The sequence below is a fragment of the Ctenopharyngodon idella genome, chromosome 5 (genome assembly GCF_019924925.1).
Source record: "Ctenopharyngodon idella isolate HZGC_01 chromosome 5, HZGC01, whole genome shotgun sequence".
NCBI classification, from domain to species: Eukaryota; Metazoa; Chordata; class Actinopteri; order Cypriniformes; family Xenocyprididae; genus Ctenopharyngodon; species Ctenopharyngodon idella.
In genome coordinates this window covers 14,262,291-14,281,702 of record NC_067224.1, presented here as the reverse complement: position 1 = coordinate 14,281,702, position 19,412 = coordinate 14,262,291, and the positions used below count along the sequence as shown (strand labels likewise).

At 37.0% G+C, this 19,412-nt stretch overlaps 1 protein-coding gene across 3 annotated transcripts; it reads left to right on the top strand.

Annotated features, from left to right (window-relative positions):
• The first annotated feature begins 159 nt into the window (after positions 1-159).
• LOC127513585 (coiled-coil domain-containing protein 158-like) lies at positions 160-16,480 on the top strand. Of its 3 annotated transcripts, XM_051895488.1 has the most exons (14): positions 163-583; positions 1,133-1,241; positions 5,104-5,341; positions 5,620-5,788; positions 11,257-11,406; positions 12,452-12,564; positions 14,446-14,604; positions 14,727-14,819; positions 14,930-15,037; positions 15,128-15,261; positions 15,404-15,466; positions 15,700-15,758; positions 15,866-16,024; positions 16,189-16,480. In XM_051895488.1, exons 3-14 carry the CDS (start codon positions 5,219-5,221, stop codon positions 16,251-16,253), a joined length of 1,395 nt encoding a protein of 464 aa, XP_051751448.1. In that variant the 5' UTR covers positions 163-583; positions 1,133-1,241; positions 5,104-5,218; the 3' UTR covers positions 16,254-16,480. The 3 variants fall into 3 exon arrangements, with proteins under 3 accessions (XP_051751449.1, XP_051751448.1, XP_051751450.1); XM_051895489.1 differs by lacking the exon at positions 15,700-15,758 and having other exon boundaries at positions 160-583; XM_051895490.1 differs by lacking the exons at positions 5,104-5,341; positions 5,620-5,788; positions 11,257-11,406 and having other exon boundaries at positions 172-583.
• Positions 16,481-19,412: the final 2,932 nt, after the last annotated feature.

Below are 19,412 nucleotides of genomic sequence, written 5' to 3'. Positions count from 1 at the left end.
ACAATATTTATCAATTTTTACATTTTAATTAGCCTAGCTAATGTCTATTGCAAGGCAGCTTAACCAATTAACAGGTTTCTTTCTTTTTCCGTTAAAACTGACATTTTTACATCTTGTTGATTATTGTGAAAAGCATGTTTTCTGATGCACATGGTAAAGGCGCACTGGGGTATTTCTTATAATTATGATTAAACACTAATCGAAAAGCTGCAATCATGCAATGACCTGTGTGAATGGAAAGCCCATAGGGACTGACGTTTTACGAGCTAATTGGTTAACTTGTTACGAACTCTGCAGTTGCTATGGCGACGATGATAGCTTCATTGCGCCTGTTTGAAAACTAGCTAGCAAGTTAGGTAGCTTTCGTTAAATCTGGTTGCACGTGCAAACAAAGTAAAAAGAAAACTAATTTACCTTAAATGTGAAACTTATTGTACTTCCGATTTATTTGTAGAGAAAGAGAATATCGTAGTTAAACAGAATGTTTTCTGGCTATCAAAAATAAAACTGATAAACATGACTAAACCACCACCGGAAGGGTTTCGGCGCGTTATTTCTCCAGAACAATCTTCCTCCATACTATGTGAGTTTTCCAGGTTAATCTGGTCGCAAATTTATTTGTACATAGTATGTATTATATGCTATTTATTTGTAAATAGTATGAACTGCTTTCTTTTTTATGTCAGTGACTGTGTGCCAACTGCCAACTAAAATAAGCGCACAGAGGAAAGAACTCCACGATATTGTATATTTAGCTAACAGACGTTTATTCTATTTTATAACAAACATTGGATCTTAAAACTTGTTTTTACATAGTTGTGATAAAACACAACAAAATTACACACTTGTTATACAAGTACTGCATCAAAAGTGCAGCATTGATCGTGATATTGTCAATGTGGATGGATTATACACTGACTTTAGGTGTGTATGTTAAGTAGAATGTTAACTAAATGTGTATTTATTTTTTACTCTGTATTTATACGTGTAGACATATTATTATTTTTAAATATATTAATTTTAATTCTTTATTAGGGCCCTGTGCGTTTGTCTCTCTGTGTTCAGTTCACTGAGTATCAGAATTTGAGGTAATGATGTATGTGATCCATCACATTACATTATTCTGTTACAGACAAGAGCAACGCATTACCAGTCCTGACCAGAGGGTGGCGATATTGACTAAGAAACTGGTGCTTACAGGCTAATTCCACCAGTCTGCAGCTTCTGGTGGAATTATTACAGTAAGTTCTCATCATACACATATCCTTCCAGTTAAATGGTTATTGCTTTCCTCACTTTTTGACTTAAATAGTTATGTTTTGTGATAAAGTTAGAAAATAAGCCGCGAGTCAAGCCTGTTTACACCAGAGCAAGATAAGTGAGCTGAAGTCAGAGAAACAACGGACATGTGAAACTAAGGTAGTGAGACAAGTGTTCCAACCCCTTTTTGTGTTTACCCCAAAACTGCAGAACACTGGGATGTGGGATGTTTCACATTAGCACTGTCTGACTGATGCATCTGGTATGCTTGATAGTCTTCATATGCTGGATATGGCTGTACTCTACAATGAGAGAAGGGTTTGTTGGAATATAATTGAGTTGGCTGCTGGTTCAGGTCAGTGGAGGAGCAGTTGGCTCAATCCCAGTCCCAGGCCAAGAAGGCCGTGAGAGGAAGAGACCTCTCAGCCCAATTACATACACAACTCGGCCAATTTTAAGTAATAAACAGTAGTGTAGGCAACTCAAGACATGTTTGTTTTTTGTTTGCTTTTTCTTTTCGTTTTTTTTTAAGGTTTTTAATAACAACTGTCAGAGGTATACTGACTGGACGTTTGTAAACGCTGTGTATTTGTGGCACTTTCAAATCATTGATATGTTTGTTTGTGCATCCTGACTAGCCCAAACACCACAACATTGGTTCAACCTATGGCATGAGATTTGGGTGGGACTATCTGTTTGCCTGACCAATGGCAGGCTGGGGAGTGTTCAGGAAACTTGTTTGGAAACAGTCTTTATTTTTGCAGCACTAGTGAGCCAAAATGACACACTTTCAGCTTTATAAATGTCTCATCAACAGTTAAAGGTGCAATTCAGTGGTCTTGATCAGAGGTATTTAACCTAACTTTAGGTTTGGGGTCAGTATGGTTTTTTTTTTTAATATTTATATTCAGCAAGGATGCATTCAATTGATCAAAAGTGACAGTAAAAACAATCAAAATTACAAAAGATTTCTATTTTAAATACAGTTGGTAAGCATAAGAGACTTTAAAAACATTAAAAAATCTGACCGACTCCAGAATTTTGAATAGTGGTGTTTTTGTCACCAAAGATTAAATTATTCTGCAAAGTAAGAGACATTTAAGGACATTTAAGACATTTTATAATACAATAGCATTATTTTTAAGAAGAAAAAGTACTTTCTGCACCTTTAGGATGATTTAAGCTCGAGTTTTAAAGAATGGCATTTTCATACTGTGTTTATTACACTTTTGAGCTGTTGGCAGAGACGGAACAGCATGAGTCTGGTCGAGCTGTCAGGTCTGCGCAGTGAGACAGAATTGATTAAAAATCAGCTTTAGCAAGCCAAGAGAGAGGCAGATCGACTGCAGGTCGGCACAGCCTGTACCAGCCTTAGACTCCAACAGGAATAACTGCAATTGCTTCTTATATTACAGGACTTACCACATGCATTGAGTTAGATCAAAATGATGCAAAGAGGGCTCACTGTTCCATTTACTCCATACATGTTTATTTGTCTACATTTTTAAACAACAAACTTGACAAATGACAGTTGACACAAGGTGACATCATCTGCACTTGTGTTGTTTACAGCGCTGGTTTTTCATTAGACATCAAGTGCTGACCAAACACGGTACCTAAGTTGTTTATCCTACAAAAATAAACAAAAAAAGGTTCTTAAAATAACACAAATTTGTTCATTTTACCATGAAATTAAAGGGTTGATTCACCCAAAAATGACATTTCTGTCATGAATTACTCACCCTCATGTCGTTCTAAACCTATAAGACCTTCGTTCATCTTCAGAACACAAATTAATATATTTTGGATGAAATCTAAGAGCTTTCTGACCTCCCTATACACAGCAACGTCATAACCAATTTCAAGGCCCAGAAAGGTAGTAAAGATATCATTAAAATAGTCCAAGTGACTACAGTGGTTCAACCTTAAAGGGTTAGTTCACCCCAAAATGAAAATTCTGTCATTAATTACTCACCCTCATGTCGTTCCAAACCCGTAAGACTTTCGTTCATCTTCAGAAGATAAATGAAGTTCTTTTTGATGACAGAATGCTGTCAGATTTCCTTCCATTGACTGCCTTTGTAACTACCACTTTGACGCTTCAAAAACTTCATAAAGAGATTGGAAAAGTAATCCATATGAATCGAGCGGTTTAGTCCATATTTTCTGAAGAGAATCGATCACTTGTTATGATGAACAGATTTAACATAAGAAAAAGCTCAACCAAACCTGCTTCACGCGCAAGAGCAAACCTCTTCCGGAAGCTCAAATGTGCTGCGTAACACACGAGAATGAACCTCATTGGTTACGTAGCACGTTTGACCTTCCAGAAGAGGTTTGTTCTTGTGCGTCATTCAGGTTAGGTTGAGCTTCTGCTTATGTTCACTGATCAATGTTTACATGCAAGTAAAAGCCTAAATTCAATCTGTTCATCATAACAAGCGATCAATTCTCTTCAAAAAATTTGGACTAAACCACTCGATTCATATGGATTCGTTTTGAAGTTTTTGAAGCGTCAAATTGGTAGTTACAAAGGCAGTCAATGGAAGGAAATCTGACAGCATTCTGTCATCAAAAATATCTTAATTTGTGTTATGAAGATGAACGGTCTTATGGGTGTGGAACGACATGAGGGTGAGTAATTAATGACAGAATTTTCATTTTGGGGTGAACTAACCCTTTAATGTTATGAAGCGATGAGAATACATTTTTAAGGTTGAACCACTGTAGTCACATAGACTTTTTTTTAACAATGTCTTTACTACCTTTCTGGGCCCTGAAATTGGTTATGACATTGCTGTGTATAGGAAGGTCAGAAAGCACTCAGATTTCATCAAAAATACCTTAGGGTGCTTTCACATTTGCACTTTTGGTGCGCACCCGGGTTCGATTGACGTCAGAGTTCGGTACGTTTGGATGATGTGAACACTGTCTTCTGAACTCGGGTGCGCACCCACGAACCCTACCCGAGTCCGCTTAAAAAGGGTGGTCTGGGGTGCGGTTCAAGTGAACTCCGGTACGGTTCGCTGCTGATATGAATGCAAACGTAACAAATTGCGGAAGTGAACCGCTATTAATGCCGTTTTATTTGATAAAAAATGTGTGTTTGTGTGTGTGTTTCACTCACTTTTCCGACGAGCGTGACTGACGTGCTGCAAGCAGAGAGCTGTAGTGTAGCCTATCTCATTTCTGCTCGCCTTCAGCATTCTACATTCGCGGCAGATAGACGCAAGTGCTGTTATGAACAAAATCAACGGTTCAAAAATATAAAAGCGAGGAGAGCAACGTTATGCATTTTGCCGCCTTCTCATGCGCCGTCGTTACTAAGCAACGGAGTAAACAGCTGCTGGTTTGATGACGCAAACGAACCGGGGGTCGGACCCAAATAATATAATATGAACACAGTCCAGTGGGGGCAGGGGGAGGGGGGAGGAATCGAATTCGGGTTTGGTCCAGGCAATCGAACCAAGCGTGAAAGCACCCTTAATTTGTGTTCTGAAGATGAACGAAAGTCTTACGGGTTTGGAACGACATGAGGGTGAGTAATTAATGACAGAAATTTAATTTTTGGGTAAACTAACCCTTTAACATAAACATGAATTTGCACAGAAATACCATAGGGTTTTACGGGACACACAGCCTTTGGCAAAAGATGCGGGAAGTGTTTTCTCCTCCCTTTTAAAACTTAAATTGTCTTTTTTCCTGATGTCTGAAACCCTTTCAGTAGAGACCTGCTGCGTCCCACCAGTTGTGAACCACTGGTTGACCATATGTTCTTCAGAGAATGTAGGCAGATTTGAGGCTTTCCAGTGCTCACGTTTCAGTGTTATATTTGTGATTCAGTTGGAGAGAAGGCATCTGCCGGCGTTGTTGAAGCAGCGTGAACCGCAGCAGGTCTATGTCCAGCTGGAAGAGGTTCAGGGTCTGCTGATGGCTATGAGGACAGAGATATGACTGGATGATGAGTGCAGAGCTGGAAAATACCATGCAGATCATCTCTGAGCACAGCTGCACTGTGGACATGCAACAATATTTCACTAACCAGATCGAGCAGCTCAGAGGGGAGAATCAACAACTGAAGGTGGGCAAATTTAGGGAAGAATCTTTGAGTAGAATTTGTTGATCTAATTCACAATTTAGGATGCCTTAGTTATTAGGTTGTTTCTGTTCAGAGAATAAACCAGTTATAGATTAAATTACCCCATTCATGGGCATTATTGGGAATGAATGGCTGGAACAGGAAGAGCTATGAAGATATATTACACAATTATTTCCTTTGATCCAAGCTGGGGGTTTTATATTGCACTTCTTCTCGTAATTGGCCTTTGCTTGTCATTCATATACCGGTTGGTTTAACAGGCTGCATTGAGACAGGCAGAGCTCAGACTCAGCACAATGGTGAGAGAGAAGGCCTGTCAGCAGGCTGCGCTCTCAGAAAAGACCTGCAATGTTGATCAGCTTACTTTAGAAAAACAGCAGATGACCGCTGAGCTGGGAGTGCGGCATATGCAGCTTACCCAGCTGAAAGGTACAGACACTGATTCATCTAAATGACATCACAAAATGCAGACTGACTTTTAATACAAAGTACTTCAAAGTACAGTGTCCCTAAAAACTATTTGAACACTTAATTCTTGCATTTATTGTATTGTTGCATAATTTGTTTGGCAGAAACAAAAAAATCAAACTAAGTGACATCTGTGTCAATGATACATCCATAATATCCAAACCCAAAATTATTTTTAAGAAAAATTTAATAACTCACAATTGTCATGTTGTGTAACAATAAAAAATAACATATTCCTTACACCTTGATCACATTATTTCCAAGGTTTTAAAATGTATTTTGCAAGGTATAAAGTGTTTTTTTTTTTTTTTTTTTTTTTTACAAGTATCATGAATTATTAATTTACAAAAGTTTTTGAGAGACTCCACATGACATGTTACAACCTAACCTTGCTTCATTTAAAAAAAAAAAATTAAATTATCTGATATTTTAAAGTCCCCCTGTAGTCAATAATTTTATCCCTTAAAACTTATCTTTGATCACCAAAATGACACATTTGAACATTTTTTTTTTTCTTGAAAAATTTTTTCATGCCTTAAAATATTTTTTTTCCTTGAGAAGAAATTCTTCATGCCTTCAAATAGCTTGAATGTAACTACACCCTTGCCTCATTTTGTATATGCGGTTCTATGAATATGCAAATGAGCCCCGCCTCCACCCACTCACACCACTTCAGAGAACCACTCTTGACATGACTGGTTACAAGGTAGTTTGTGACGTCAGAAACACCAGCAATTCAAATCACATTTTTGTCTTTGGTTCACTATAGTTTTAAGGAGAAAATACTCAACATGGTTTGTCTTAAAGCACATTAAAAACACCACATAGACATATAAACAACATTAAAAACTTGATTTTCACCACAGGAGTCCTCTGTATAATTATTATTATTTTTTTTTTTTCTGAATGTTTGGACCAGGTAATTTGGCAGTCAAAAGTTTTTCAAATATTAATACACTCCTATCCACCTGTTTCCGGGGGGCGCTACTGTAAAAAAGAACGTGGGTACAACTTCCGGTGAGGCGACAGAAGTAGTATTACAATTGTATTTTGTGTGTTAATAAGCGAAGAGGCTAGTGTTTTTCGGATCATTGTTTACTTTGTAAAGTTGCAAACTTTAATGAGAGATGTTGTAATGGCGCTCAGGGACAACATTTTAGTTTAGTACATTTATTAGTTAATAATATCACAATAATAAACAATTTTCGTGCCCTTAATTGTCCTTACTTTACTGACCTTATACAAAAATGCTGCTGCATGACTACAAGAGTGTCCTGGCCCTGCTGTCTGTACTTCACCTGTCACTGATGCGTTTCCACCAGTGGCGGTTCTACATTGAATTACACCCTGGGCGAGACCCCCTTCTCGTCCCCTCTCAGGAAACACGCTTTTTAAGGTGCACAATCTCAACCTCCAACATTGCCAAAAGACAATGAACACAATTCTGCACAAAATATGACAGTATAAGTTATCAGAACTTAAATAAATATACACTATATACATAAATGTGCCAAAAATATATACAATCAGATAAAAAATGTAACAAGAGCAGAGAGCAACAATAATATAAAATATTAGGAATAATATACAAATAAAATATAGAATAAATATTCTAAATAGCACAACTCCTTCATCACACAAATGTGAAAACACACTAAAGAGAATCTAATTATTAAACAACACTCACTCACGCCCAGAAGTCAAGACTAAACCAATTCACCTTGGTGACCACATAATCGTTTTGTATTAACTATTTTTATTAGCCATTTCACACAATTCAGAAAAACAAAAATGTGCATGAACTATAGGCCTGTATTTATAATATTATGAATGAAATGTGCGTTATTTGGAAGAAAGTCGAGGTGACTGACTTGAATCTAATTCTATTGCTCTATACAGTGGATCCCCCGTTACCCCCCCCCCAGTAGCGGTTTTTGGCACGGGCGAACCGGGCGGCATTTTTTCATGATACACGGGGGTCGGCACGAGCAGTAAAAAAAAAAAAAAAAAAAATCCTCTGCGTCGCCACCGCAAAGCAGTTTTCTATTTTCTATTCTCTATCATTTCACTGTGTGGGGAATTGGCAAATTGGCGCCCCTGCTTGCTGAGAAACGTGCCGTGCACAGAAGCTGTGTGAGAAGGGGAAAGGGGAGCGGGGAGCGGGGCGGGGTACAGTTCACCTCTGGGTCTCTCCCAAATGGAACAGACAAGGGGGGGTAACGGGGGATCCACTGTATAGAGCAATACTAATGTTGTGCTATTAAATTATTCATTTATCTATTTGTTTAATTGACAGGGACAGTGCTGATTAATCAACAGAAACAAGACTGTAATCAAACAAAGTGAGCCCTGTAGGCTAAATATCATCTCTCATGCCGGGCCAGTTCTTCAAAATGTAACCTAAAATTATCACAAAAATCACATTAAATATCAAAAAAAAAATCACACGCATTAAATATCCAAACCAATACAATACATCCACCAAACAGCACAAAATATAATTTAGTAACACACAAACTAAATAAAAGGGATTTATTTAACTAAATAAATACACATACATACATACATACATACATACATACATACAGGTGCTGGTCATATAATTAGAATATCATGAAAAAGTTCATTTTTTTTATTGTAAATTATTTTTAAAAATGAAACTTTCATATATTCTAGATTCCCTACATGTAAAGTAAAACATTTCAAAAGTTTTTTTTTTTTTTAATTTTGATGATTAGAGCGTACAGCTCATGAAAGTCCAAAATCCAGTATCTCAAAATATTAGAATATTTCCTAAGATCAATCAAAAAATGGATTTGCTAAACAGAAAAGTTCAAGTTCTTTAAAGTATGTTCATTTGTGCACTCAATACTTGGTCGGCAGCACATATTACAGCAAATGACTTGCTCCTAGCACAAATTACAGCATCAGTGAAGTGTGGCATGGAAGTGATCAGCCTGTGGCACTGCTGAGGCACTATTGAGCCTTCAGATCATCTGTATATTGTTGGATCGACTGTTTCTCATCTTTCTCTTGAAAATATCCCATAGATTCAGGTCAGGCATGTTGGCTGGCCAATAAAGCACAGTAATATCATGGTCAGCAAACCACTTGGAAGTGGTTTTTGCACTGTGGGCAGGTGCTAAAGTCCTGCTGGAAAAGGAAATCAGCATCTCCATAAAGCTTGTCAGCAGATGGAAGCATAAAGTGCTCCAAAATCTCCTGGAAGATGGCTGCATTGACTTTGCACTTGATAAAACACAATGGACCAACACCAGCAGACATCACGGCCCCCCCAAATCATTACTGACTTCAGAAACTTCACACTAGACTTCAAGCAGCTTGGATTCTGTGCCTCTCCAGTCTTCCTTCAGACTCGGGGACCATGATTTCAACATGAAATGCAAAATTTACTTTTATCTGAAAAGAGGACTTTCGACCACTGTTCACTGTCCAGTTCTTTTTCTCCTTAGCCCAGGTATGATGCTTCTGACGTTGTCTCTGGTTCAGAAGTGGCTTGGTAGTCCTTTTCCTGAAGATGTCTGAGTGTGGTGACTCTTGATGCGCTGACTCCGGCTTCATTCTACTCATTGTGAAGCTCTCCCAAGTGTTTGAATCGGCTTTACTTGACAGTATTCTCAAGCTTGCGGTCATCCCTGTTGCTTGTGCACCTTTGCCTACCCAATTTCTTCCTTCCAGTCAACTTTGCATTTAATATGCTTTGATATTTCACTCTGTAAACAGCCACCCCATTCAATAATGACCTTCTGTGACTTACTCTCTTTGTGGAGGGTGTCAATGATTGTCTCCTGGACCATTGCCAATTCAGCAGTCTTCCCCATTAGTGTGGTTTCAAAGAACAAGAGATACCCGGAATTTATACTGTAGGGATGGTCATTTAATGAAACTCAAATGTAAATATTCTAATATTTTGAGATACTGGATTTTGGACTTTCATTAGCTGTACGCTCTAATCAACAAATTAAAAAAAAAAAACTTTTGAAATGTTTTACTTTACATGTAGGGAATCTAGAATATATGAAAGTTTCATTTTTTTAAATAAATTACAATTAAAAAAATGAACTTTTTCATGATATTCTAATTATATGACCAGCACCTGTAATTTCTTTAATCTTTTAGTGAAGATGAAGTTCAGAATGCCAAAAGTAAAAGCAGTCACCACTCAAACTGAGTAATACTTGCAATCAAATGTAAAGCATTATTATTTAGAGCCTAAGGTGTCATGTGAAAATAGGTTGAAAAGAAAAAGCAACAATGTCTGTGATCCATGGGATCTGTGACTCAAAGGCCTGGTGTTGATAAATCCCAGATGATTCTTCCGTCTGGCTGGAGAAGTTCTGCAAATCTTTTCATATAGTAGACCTCACTGCATGATTCATATAAATCCCAGAGAAAGAGGGTAATTAGGTGTTCAGTTGTCAGAATGATGTTGTTTCCTGAACGAATCGTGTGGGAGAGAGATATTAATTATATCTGTCTAACCTGCAGATTCTACATTAGTTGTAAACAATAAAAACAAATTAATGACGGAAACTGTTACAACAGCAAAACCAATAAATAAAAGAATACATTGATAATAATCGGAAATACAGTCAAACCAAAATTTATTCAGACACTTTGAACATTTCATTCATTATTACAGTTTATTCATTATAGTTTAAAAAAATGATAATAAAATATGACAAGATCTCAGAGTTAAACTGTGTCAGAAAAAAATTAATCTTAATTATGTCAGGTAACACTTAAGCAAAACATGGTCAGGTCAAAGTGTCTGAATAATTTTTGGTCCCAAATTTTTATCAGTTTTACTGGTAGTCCACTGTATGAAGAATTTTTGGGTATAATATGTCACAGTTTACTTTATCTTGCTATCCTCACTTACATAAATGAACTGTAGTGTCCTGCACCCACTAGTAAAAATGTATCAAAAATTATATCTAGTGTCTGAATAATTTTTGGTTTGACTGTATATTATATATTATCCATAATTTCTTAAGGATCATGTGACACTGAAGACTAGAGTAATGATACTGAAAATTCAACTTTACCATCACAGAAATAAATTACATTTTAAAATATATTAAATTAGAAAACATTCATTTTAAATTGTAATTATATTTTAAAATGTTACTGTTTTACTGTATTTCAAATAAATAAATGATCAAATAAATGCAGCCAGGTGAGCATAAGAGACTTCTTTCAAAAGCATATTGTGACCCCGCAAACTTTTGAATGGTATTGAATATTTTCTATGAAATAAATAAAAGATTATACCAAACTACTGTAATTAGGATTAAAGCCTTTTCAAGCATTTCTTTCTTTTAATGAGATTTTTGTCTTTATTGTGATATCATCAGGACAGTTGGATCACCCTGATGTTTTTGCCTTTTTCCCCAAAAATTAATCAGAGGAGCATGAAGCTTTGAAAGAGCTATTTGGCAGTAAGACCTGTGAGCTGGAACAGCAGAACCTTAACCTCAGGACTCAGCTGAAGACCGTACGGGCAGAACTGGCCCAGGCCAACAGTTGGTTGAGAGCACTGGGAGCTGATGGTCATGGTACACACACACACAAAATACTTTTGTTTTGTTTGTTTGTATGTTTTAATAAATTATTTTAAGGCTTCAGGTAGGGAGAAAAAATTACTTGTTTAAAATGAACAATGACCTTTTTTTTTTTTTTTTAGCTGAGCATTCACATACGCCCTCAGTAACCCCTGAGTATTTCAGAGATCAAAGTTTTGAAAAAAAAATTCAGGAAAAACCTAATGACACTTAAATACAAATATAGGCATCCGTACCCATTCATAGCACTGCTGGAATTTAAAGTGAGGATGTTTTTATATCGTCCACAGTGTTTCAGGAAAAACCAGAGCTAGGCCAAGTGTATATAAAATAAAAGGCGGAAGACCACACCCCGCATTACTGGATTCATTTACATTCTTTAGAGAGAGACAGTGTGTGGCCATGGTTTTGTTGTTCTTCATTCTGGATAATGGCAGGAAGACGGCACACTGAGATTATAGATCTGCTCCATGCCCTCCTGCTGTTATTCCACTATGCACTTTTCCATCATTTAATCTGCACAAAGTATGCATTTTAACATTTATACAATGTTTTCAGCTGTTTGGCGTCAGTGTCCTGAGACATTGTTAAAGAACATTTTTGTTTCTCGCTGTGTGCAGTGCTTGTGGGCTGTTACATAATGTAGCAATGATTTCTTAGGTCTGACCTCTGTAACCCTCCATTGTTTCATTTTGTCCTGTTCAATTGTGAGAGGGACAGAATGGGAAAATGGTCTCATATGACGTAAGTTTCTGTTCATTGGTTCATTGGACAAAGTGTCTTTTGAAATGCAAACAATACATTAACAATATAGTCCAAGTTATTCTCTTGTGAACATGTGATGCAGCTGACATAACAACCTGAGTTCATTCTATTTGAATGTCAAACATTTCACAAATAGAGCGATACCTCAATAATGCATTGTACATAATATTCCTCTTTCAGACAGGACAGTAAATATTTGTATTATTTTTCAGAGTTTTATTCTTGGCATTTACTGTGGTTAAACTGATTGGAATGTGTTTTATATGTATTTCAGGTCTTAAGGTTGCTCTTGGGATGCAGAAACAAATTACCGCTAAAAGAGAACAGATTGATTTTCTGCAAAGCCGAATTCAGCTGCTGGAGGAGACCATTGAGAAGCTCAAGATGGTGAAGTGCATCACAAATAACAACTTTCTGTTTCTCACATGAACACCCTTTTACTAAATAGTATGCATATGTTATGTTAAAATAGGTGTCCAGGCCCTAACTGTTGGTAACTAAGTTAAAATTTGGAGGTTATCACTGTTCATGATATGATAATTTTCAGACCATTGCATATTATGTGTTTTCCAAATAATTAACAATACCACTTGGGGGGAAGGTATGGCCTCAGATGTGTCAAAAATACTGTAAATTAAGTGGGGCTTTCAACCTCATTGTGTCTGCATTCTAAAAATGGTACTTATTTATATATATCTTGTTTCAAAAGTGAAACTGAAACACTGTCCTTAAGCTTGAGACCAAGGGAAATCATTTTTATTGACTGTTAAGCACTTTTCTGTTTTCACAAAGCACTGTCAGTGTCTCTCCCACCACTAATATGCATGAAATATTCATAGGTGAGGATTATCAGAAAGACAGTGGGGAAATATGGCCTGAATGTAACTTGCTCTGGCATGCTTGTTTGAAATGAATTTGAATCATCTCATAGAGACAGTTTCCAGGCAAATCACTGTATTTGTAGTTGTTCAACAGTTGTGGTTATAAGTTTACATACACTTTGCAGAATCAGCAAAATGTTAGTAAATAAATAAATAAAAATAATAAGAGGGATCATAAAAAATTAATTTTGTTTTTGTATGTAGTACTGCCCTACATAAGCTGAATCACATAACAGATGTTTACATACAGTCCTCAAGACAAAATAATAACTGAAAAGACAAATTAATCAGTTTCATTCTTAATACTGTGTGTCATTACCTGGATGATCCATTATGTTTTGTGATAGTAGTTAATGAGTCCCTTATTTTTATAGTTATACTATAAACTGTTTTTCACAAAAATCCTCCAGGAAAAATCCTTCCTGCATCTTTAAACCATTTCCAACAGTGACTGTATGATTTTGAGATCCATCCTTTCACACTGAGGACAACTGAGGAACTCATACACGTATACACTGCCCGGCCAAAAAAAAAAAAGTCCCTGTTTGGATTTTAATAGGCAAATGCTTAAAAATCTATCGATAGATCATTATTACAGTGATTATTATGTTTCTAGCATGTTTTATGTTTGGCAACGGTTCTTTTAACCCTAAAAGATGGAGTGTGTAGCTTTTCATTTCTTAAACAACCATGTAGGAAGACACATCATGGCCATATTCCAGGATGACAATGCCAATATTCATCAGGGTTAAAATTGTGAAAGGATGGTTCAGAGAGCATGAAGAATAATATTCACACATGAATTGGCACCTCTGAGTCCAGACCTTAACCTCAGTGTAAGTTTTTTGGATGTGCTGGAGCAGACTTTACAGAGTGCTCATGTCTTGCATTGTCAATATAAGATCTTGACCAAAAATTTATGCACCTCTTGATGGAAATAACATCACAACATTTATTTCCGTCAAGAGGTGCATCAATTTTTGGTCAAGATCTTGAATTTACAATGCAGGTGAGCACTCTGTAAAGTCTCCAGCACATACTAAGTTGGAAATATTAGAATGTTCTTTGTTGCATTTAGGAAATTGTTTCACTCTTCATTGGAAGTTAGTTACTACTAGTAACTAAAAGGATAGCAGATTGCACAGCATTGTAAAATAATTGTTAAAATTGTATAACTACAGTGTAAGACTATGTTTTCCAGCCATAAACCTTGCAAAAACAAACAAACAAACAAAAAACTTTTGGGGGTTAGCAGATGACTATTGCAGCACAACAAATATAAACCGTCCTAAAGTATTTTTGCATAGTCCAAAGAGCTACTAATTTTCTGTTTATGCATGTTTTCCTTTTATGTATGTACATATAAATGTGTGTTTGTGTGTCCTAGGAGAAGCATCGTCAGGCATTGCTGGTTAAGAGACAAACACAAGAGCTAGGGTCAGAGAGGGAGAGCAGGAGAAGACTGGAGTCAGAAGTGGAGGCTCTGTGCTCACAAGAGCGAGAACTCAAAGACAAAGCAGAGAGACTGGAATCAGCTTTATTCAAGGTGTCTGACAGTCTTCATGTTAAACAGAGGCTTATTCCAAATACAGCAGTATGACTGTCAGATAATAGAGCAGATGACTGACATTGTAAACAATTAATTAAAACATAATGTATATTGTACAGATGTCTGAGAGTTTTGCTGAATGCCAAGACTTTATTCAGAAGCAGGAACAGGAGTTTATGAGGCTAAAACTGCATCATACTTTAGATATAAAGGTAAAATATTGACAAATTTGGTGTAGTAGTAATTAATTGATTTCATCTTATGTTCAAACTTTATTATTCTCTTGTTGTTTTGCTCTTTAAACATGTATGTTTTTGGTCAGGAATTGCAAAGCCAGAACTGGCGTAACGTCCCCAGATCTCCAGTCAGCAGCCGTACCCTACAGACTCATCTTCCCCTCGCTCAGCATATCGTTAATGGCCTAATGGAGGTATGAAAAAGCCTTGCTAACCACCCACACACTCAAATGTCTGAACTGACAGGATGTGCTGGAACGGATTTCCCTCTGGAATCTTTCCAGATGAGAGTCTGTGACCCTATTGTAGAGCTGAAGAACACTGGAAGAGAGCTGCATGGTGGGATTGTTGAAGATCAAGGACCACACACTAGTACGAGCTTCAGGAGGAGACCCGAGGAAGACCACAAATCTAGACAGTGAGTCTCATTCATAAAAAGCCATTATAGAGGAAAACACCTTAGGGAGGACCACAGCATCAGGGAATGGAGGAGGTGAGGAAATTGCATACAGCTAGAGTTTTGTGAATCACTCAAGTGTTATTTATCGTTTTCATTGCAGACCTACAGAAACTAAAGATGCTGAATGTACCACAAGGCCAACTGGGAGAATAACCAGTTACAGGTAAGAGGAAAGTCCACTTACAAGTTAACTACAAGTAGCTTCATGTCATCTAACCACATATGCACGGATGCTTGATGGCCAATAAAGTGCTTTTAGCCAGGTGAAGAAGTTTCATAACATTTAAGTGCTTCTCTGCAGTAATAAATGCTTGTTCTCCACTCTATGAGTCAAGAGTTAGTGCTCTGAGACACATTTAATGCATGTGCTGCTTGTGTTGCATGTGTGCTTTGCAGTGAGCTCAGAAATGCTGAACCTTATAAGCAGGATTGCAACAGCCCTTTATCAGCTGACAGTGAGTCTTTGTGCCACTACTCTGATCAGTGATGGAAAAACTAATTAACTGATCTTTGCTAATATGGAAAAATACATAAATATAATAAAATGTCTCTTGCTTGACAGATAATGCAGTACGTTTTAGATCGGGCCAGATGTGCTATTCCCGCTCTGCTCGTGCAGCAGGACGCAGGTCTCCTGTGCACCTTCTGCTCACTTCAGATCTTCCTGCTGACAGAAACTATTGCCTGGAGATGGAGCACCCTGCCAACGCTAATCAGATATGTAAGCTTAACATCAAACACAATTAGAGCCGTTTTATGAAAATTAAACATGATTTATTTAACAATGCCAACGAGCCAATGATTTAATCGGTTTACTGTATGTTGTAAATCACTGTGAGTGATTTAATTGGTTATAAAGCAGGAAATTTATTGGTCTTTTATCAGCTGCCAACAATCAAGATGAGCTCAAAGGACAGGAATCGCAGAAAATCAAGCTGGACAGACCGTAGAACTTACTTAAGGATGATGGTCAGAATGAGACTATTTTTCTTTATTTTATAGTCTCAAGAGGTGTGTTTGATTTTGACTGTGGCTGGCTTTACTGATCAATGAGATTTGCTGCTTAAAGTTGGGGGAGAAGTTGCGGATCCGTCAAGTCGGACACTTTCTGCTTTCTGAAGTGATGCTTGCACAGTGTTGTTTTTTTTCTATCGCAAATAAAGTGGATTAGATATAATATTTGTCAGATAAACAGATGTTTTTTTGTTGTTGTTTTTTTTTTAAATGTCACAATCATAAACACTTTTCATTCAGTAGGTTATGTGCTGCTTAAAGGGTTAGTACACCAAAAAATGAAATTTCTGTCATTAATTACTCACCCTCATGTCGTTCCAAACCCGTAAGACCTTCGTTCATCTTCAGCACACAAATTAAGATATTTTTGATGACGACTGAGGTTTTTTATCTCCCATAAAAAGCAACAAAATTACCACATTCAAAGTCCAGAGAAGTAGTAAAGAAATGGTTAAAATAGTCGACGTGACTACAGTGGTTCAACCTTAATGTTATGAAGCGACGAGAATACTTTTTATGCTCAAAAACAAAACAAAAATGACGACTTTATTCAACAATTTTTACTCTTCCCTGTCAGTCTGCTACGCAGTTGACACAGTGAACAGTGCAGAGCTTCAGTGTTCTACGTCAGAACGCCGACTCTGTATTGGCCGGCTCCTGCGTCAGCATCACATCTATGCGTCATGCTGCTCACGTGAACAGCGTCGGCCAATACTGAGCCAGCTTTTGGACGTAAACATGGAAGCTCTGCACTGTTCACTGTGTCAGCTGCATAGCAGACTGACAGGGAAGAGGAAAAATTGTTGAATAAAGTCGTTATTTTTGTATTGTTTTTGCGCACAAAAAGTATTCTCGTCGCTTCATAACATTAAGGTTGAACCACTGTAGTCACGTTGACAATTTTAACAATGTCTTTACTACCTTTCTGGGTCTTGAATGTGGTAATTTCGATGCTTTCTATGAGAGATAAAAAAAACTCATCTCATTTGATTTCATCAAAAATATCTTAATTTGTGTTCTGAAGATGAACGAAGGTCTTGCGGGTTTAGAACGACGTGAGGGTGAGTAATTAATGACATAAATTTCATTTTTGGGTGAACTAACCCTTTAATACAGCACTGAAATTAATAAAAAAAAGTTTAAGATAAGCCTATCCCAGATAGCATGGTGACATTGATACAATGTTGAGTTTTGATCCAAACCATCATTTTGGTTGAGATTGACATTTCAATGTTTAATGTATGTTGGATCAACACTGAAATTTTGATGAAAGTCGACAGCACACATGGGTGGAGACAGTGACATTGAACTAACATTGATTTGTAGTTGATGACCACAAGATTCTGCAGGTCTGTATCTCTGCAGAATACTAGTGGGTGTTTCTCAATCAGTGGGGCGTTTTCAAACCACAATGGGCTTTTACCCGATTTGCTCTAATCCACTGAGGGCTTGTTGTAGGGGTGGGCCTTCATAATTTTAGCAAGTCTGTTGAAAAATGGTTGAAAAACATCCATTGTAGTTTGAAATTGGCCACTGATTGGTAAACGCCCATTTTGGTAGTCTACTTCTCAGTAGTCTAATCAATTCCTCCTCATTCGAGAGAAAACAGAGGTGTGTCCTAAATACTAGTGTTTGTTTAACCACCTGACTTCTCTGGGTTTTAAACAATGGTGCATCTTTCTTATTATTTCTATGTTCTTTTGTTTGTTTTTGTGCTTGTGATTTGCATTTGTTTTATTGTTACTGAATCTAATAAGATATATTTATTTAATATAGTTATTAAAGTGTTTGAATAAACCATCCATGCAAGTGACGTGGACATGAGCAAGAATATCAAACTTTACACATAGCTCATATTGCATCTATTACTCAATGCTTGCAGAGCACCTTGTCTTCTTTCCTTTCATAGGAATGAAGGCAGATGAGGATGGACAATTAAAAAAAATGAGAAGCACCCTCTTGATAAATGTAACATTGATAATATATTGAGTTGTAGTCGATAGGATTATCACCTGACCTGGGGCTTGATGCTGTCCTGTACCTTATCTCCTGCTCCCTCATTACTGCTTAATCAGGTAATCATTCATATTCCCAAAACAACATTAAGAGTGCAGGAGTTTTTACTGTTATAAAAACAGATTTGTTAGCATTACTGGAACTGAAAGTGTCAGAATAAACATGAAACGCACGTCATTGCTGTCATCAGTGAATCTAGCCTATTGTGAAATAGCAGTGTTGTCAACAGAGCTTGTACAGCCACTCTTGAGAAGCCAAGCTGACTGAGCCAGATGACTGACAGTAGTACTTTGCCATTTCTAATCGCTATGCACTGCTTCGGTCTGCAGCGCCGCATGAAGTCAAATATATATGTTTAATAATGATTGACTCTTCGCTACGCCCAACTTAAAAATATTAATACTTACCAATTCTACCTTAGAAACTGTTGCCATCTACCATTTTAACTGCCAGAAAAAAAAATGTATTCATTCAGCCCATATAAGAAGAATATCCAGTAAGTTTTTACCACTTTATGATGCTCTTCATAGAAATCACCTATTCATTCCTATGGGATATTCTGTAAAGCTTGTCTGAGTTAGCAACATTATGTCCTAAAGGGCCAGGAAAGCAGAATGAGGAAGCACTTCTCTGCCTAATTATTGATGAAGATCTAAATCCAGATATTTAGTTTTTAATAAAGAATTATAAGGCCTACTGATATTTCTCTGACTCCAAACACACAATAGAAGACTATGTAGAACTATGCAGCATGGCAGAATGCATACAGGAAGACTTCAGGCTGTTTACCTAAAAATTCTTAGAAAGCCCTTGTAAGTCCCACCAGGATGCTGAGAACAACAGTGTTTGTTTTTCAGTTCAAGTTTTATGAATGAATGAAGAAAACTAGAGGAAGGGAGAACCATGCCAAACCCACCCTTTTCTTCCACTTATTTTTGATCATGAAATAACAGTATAAAGGAATCTGGCTTGGGGGTAAAATGTTCCTTTAAACTTGAAAAATTGTAGTTTGGGGAACTGCATTTAGCAGCAAATGCATGAATGTATGAAGTAATGTTCAATAAAACAACATAAGGGAA

Coding starts and splice junctions, on each gene's coding strand:
- LOC127513585 (XM_051895488.1), top strand. CDS start 5,219: ATGATGAGTGCAGAGCTGGAAAATACCATGCAGATCATCTCTGAGCAC. Junction 12,565..14,445: donor CCATTGAGAAGCTCAAGATG/GTGAAGTGCATC, acceptor TGTGTGTCCTAG/GAGAAGCATCGTCAGGCATT. Junction 16,025..16,188: donor TGCCAACGCTAATCAGATAT/GTAAGCTTAACA, acceptor GTCTTTTATCAG/CTGCCAACAATCAAGATGAG.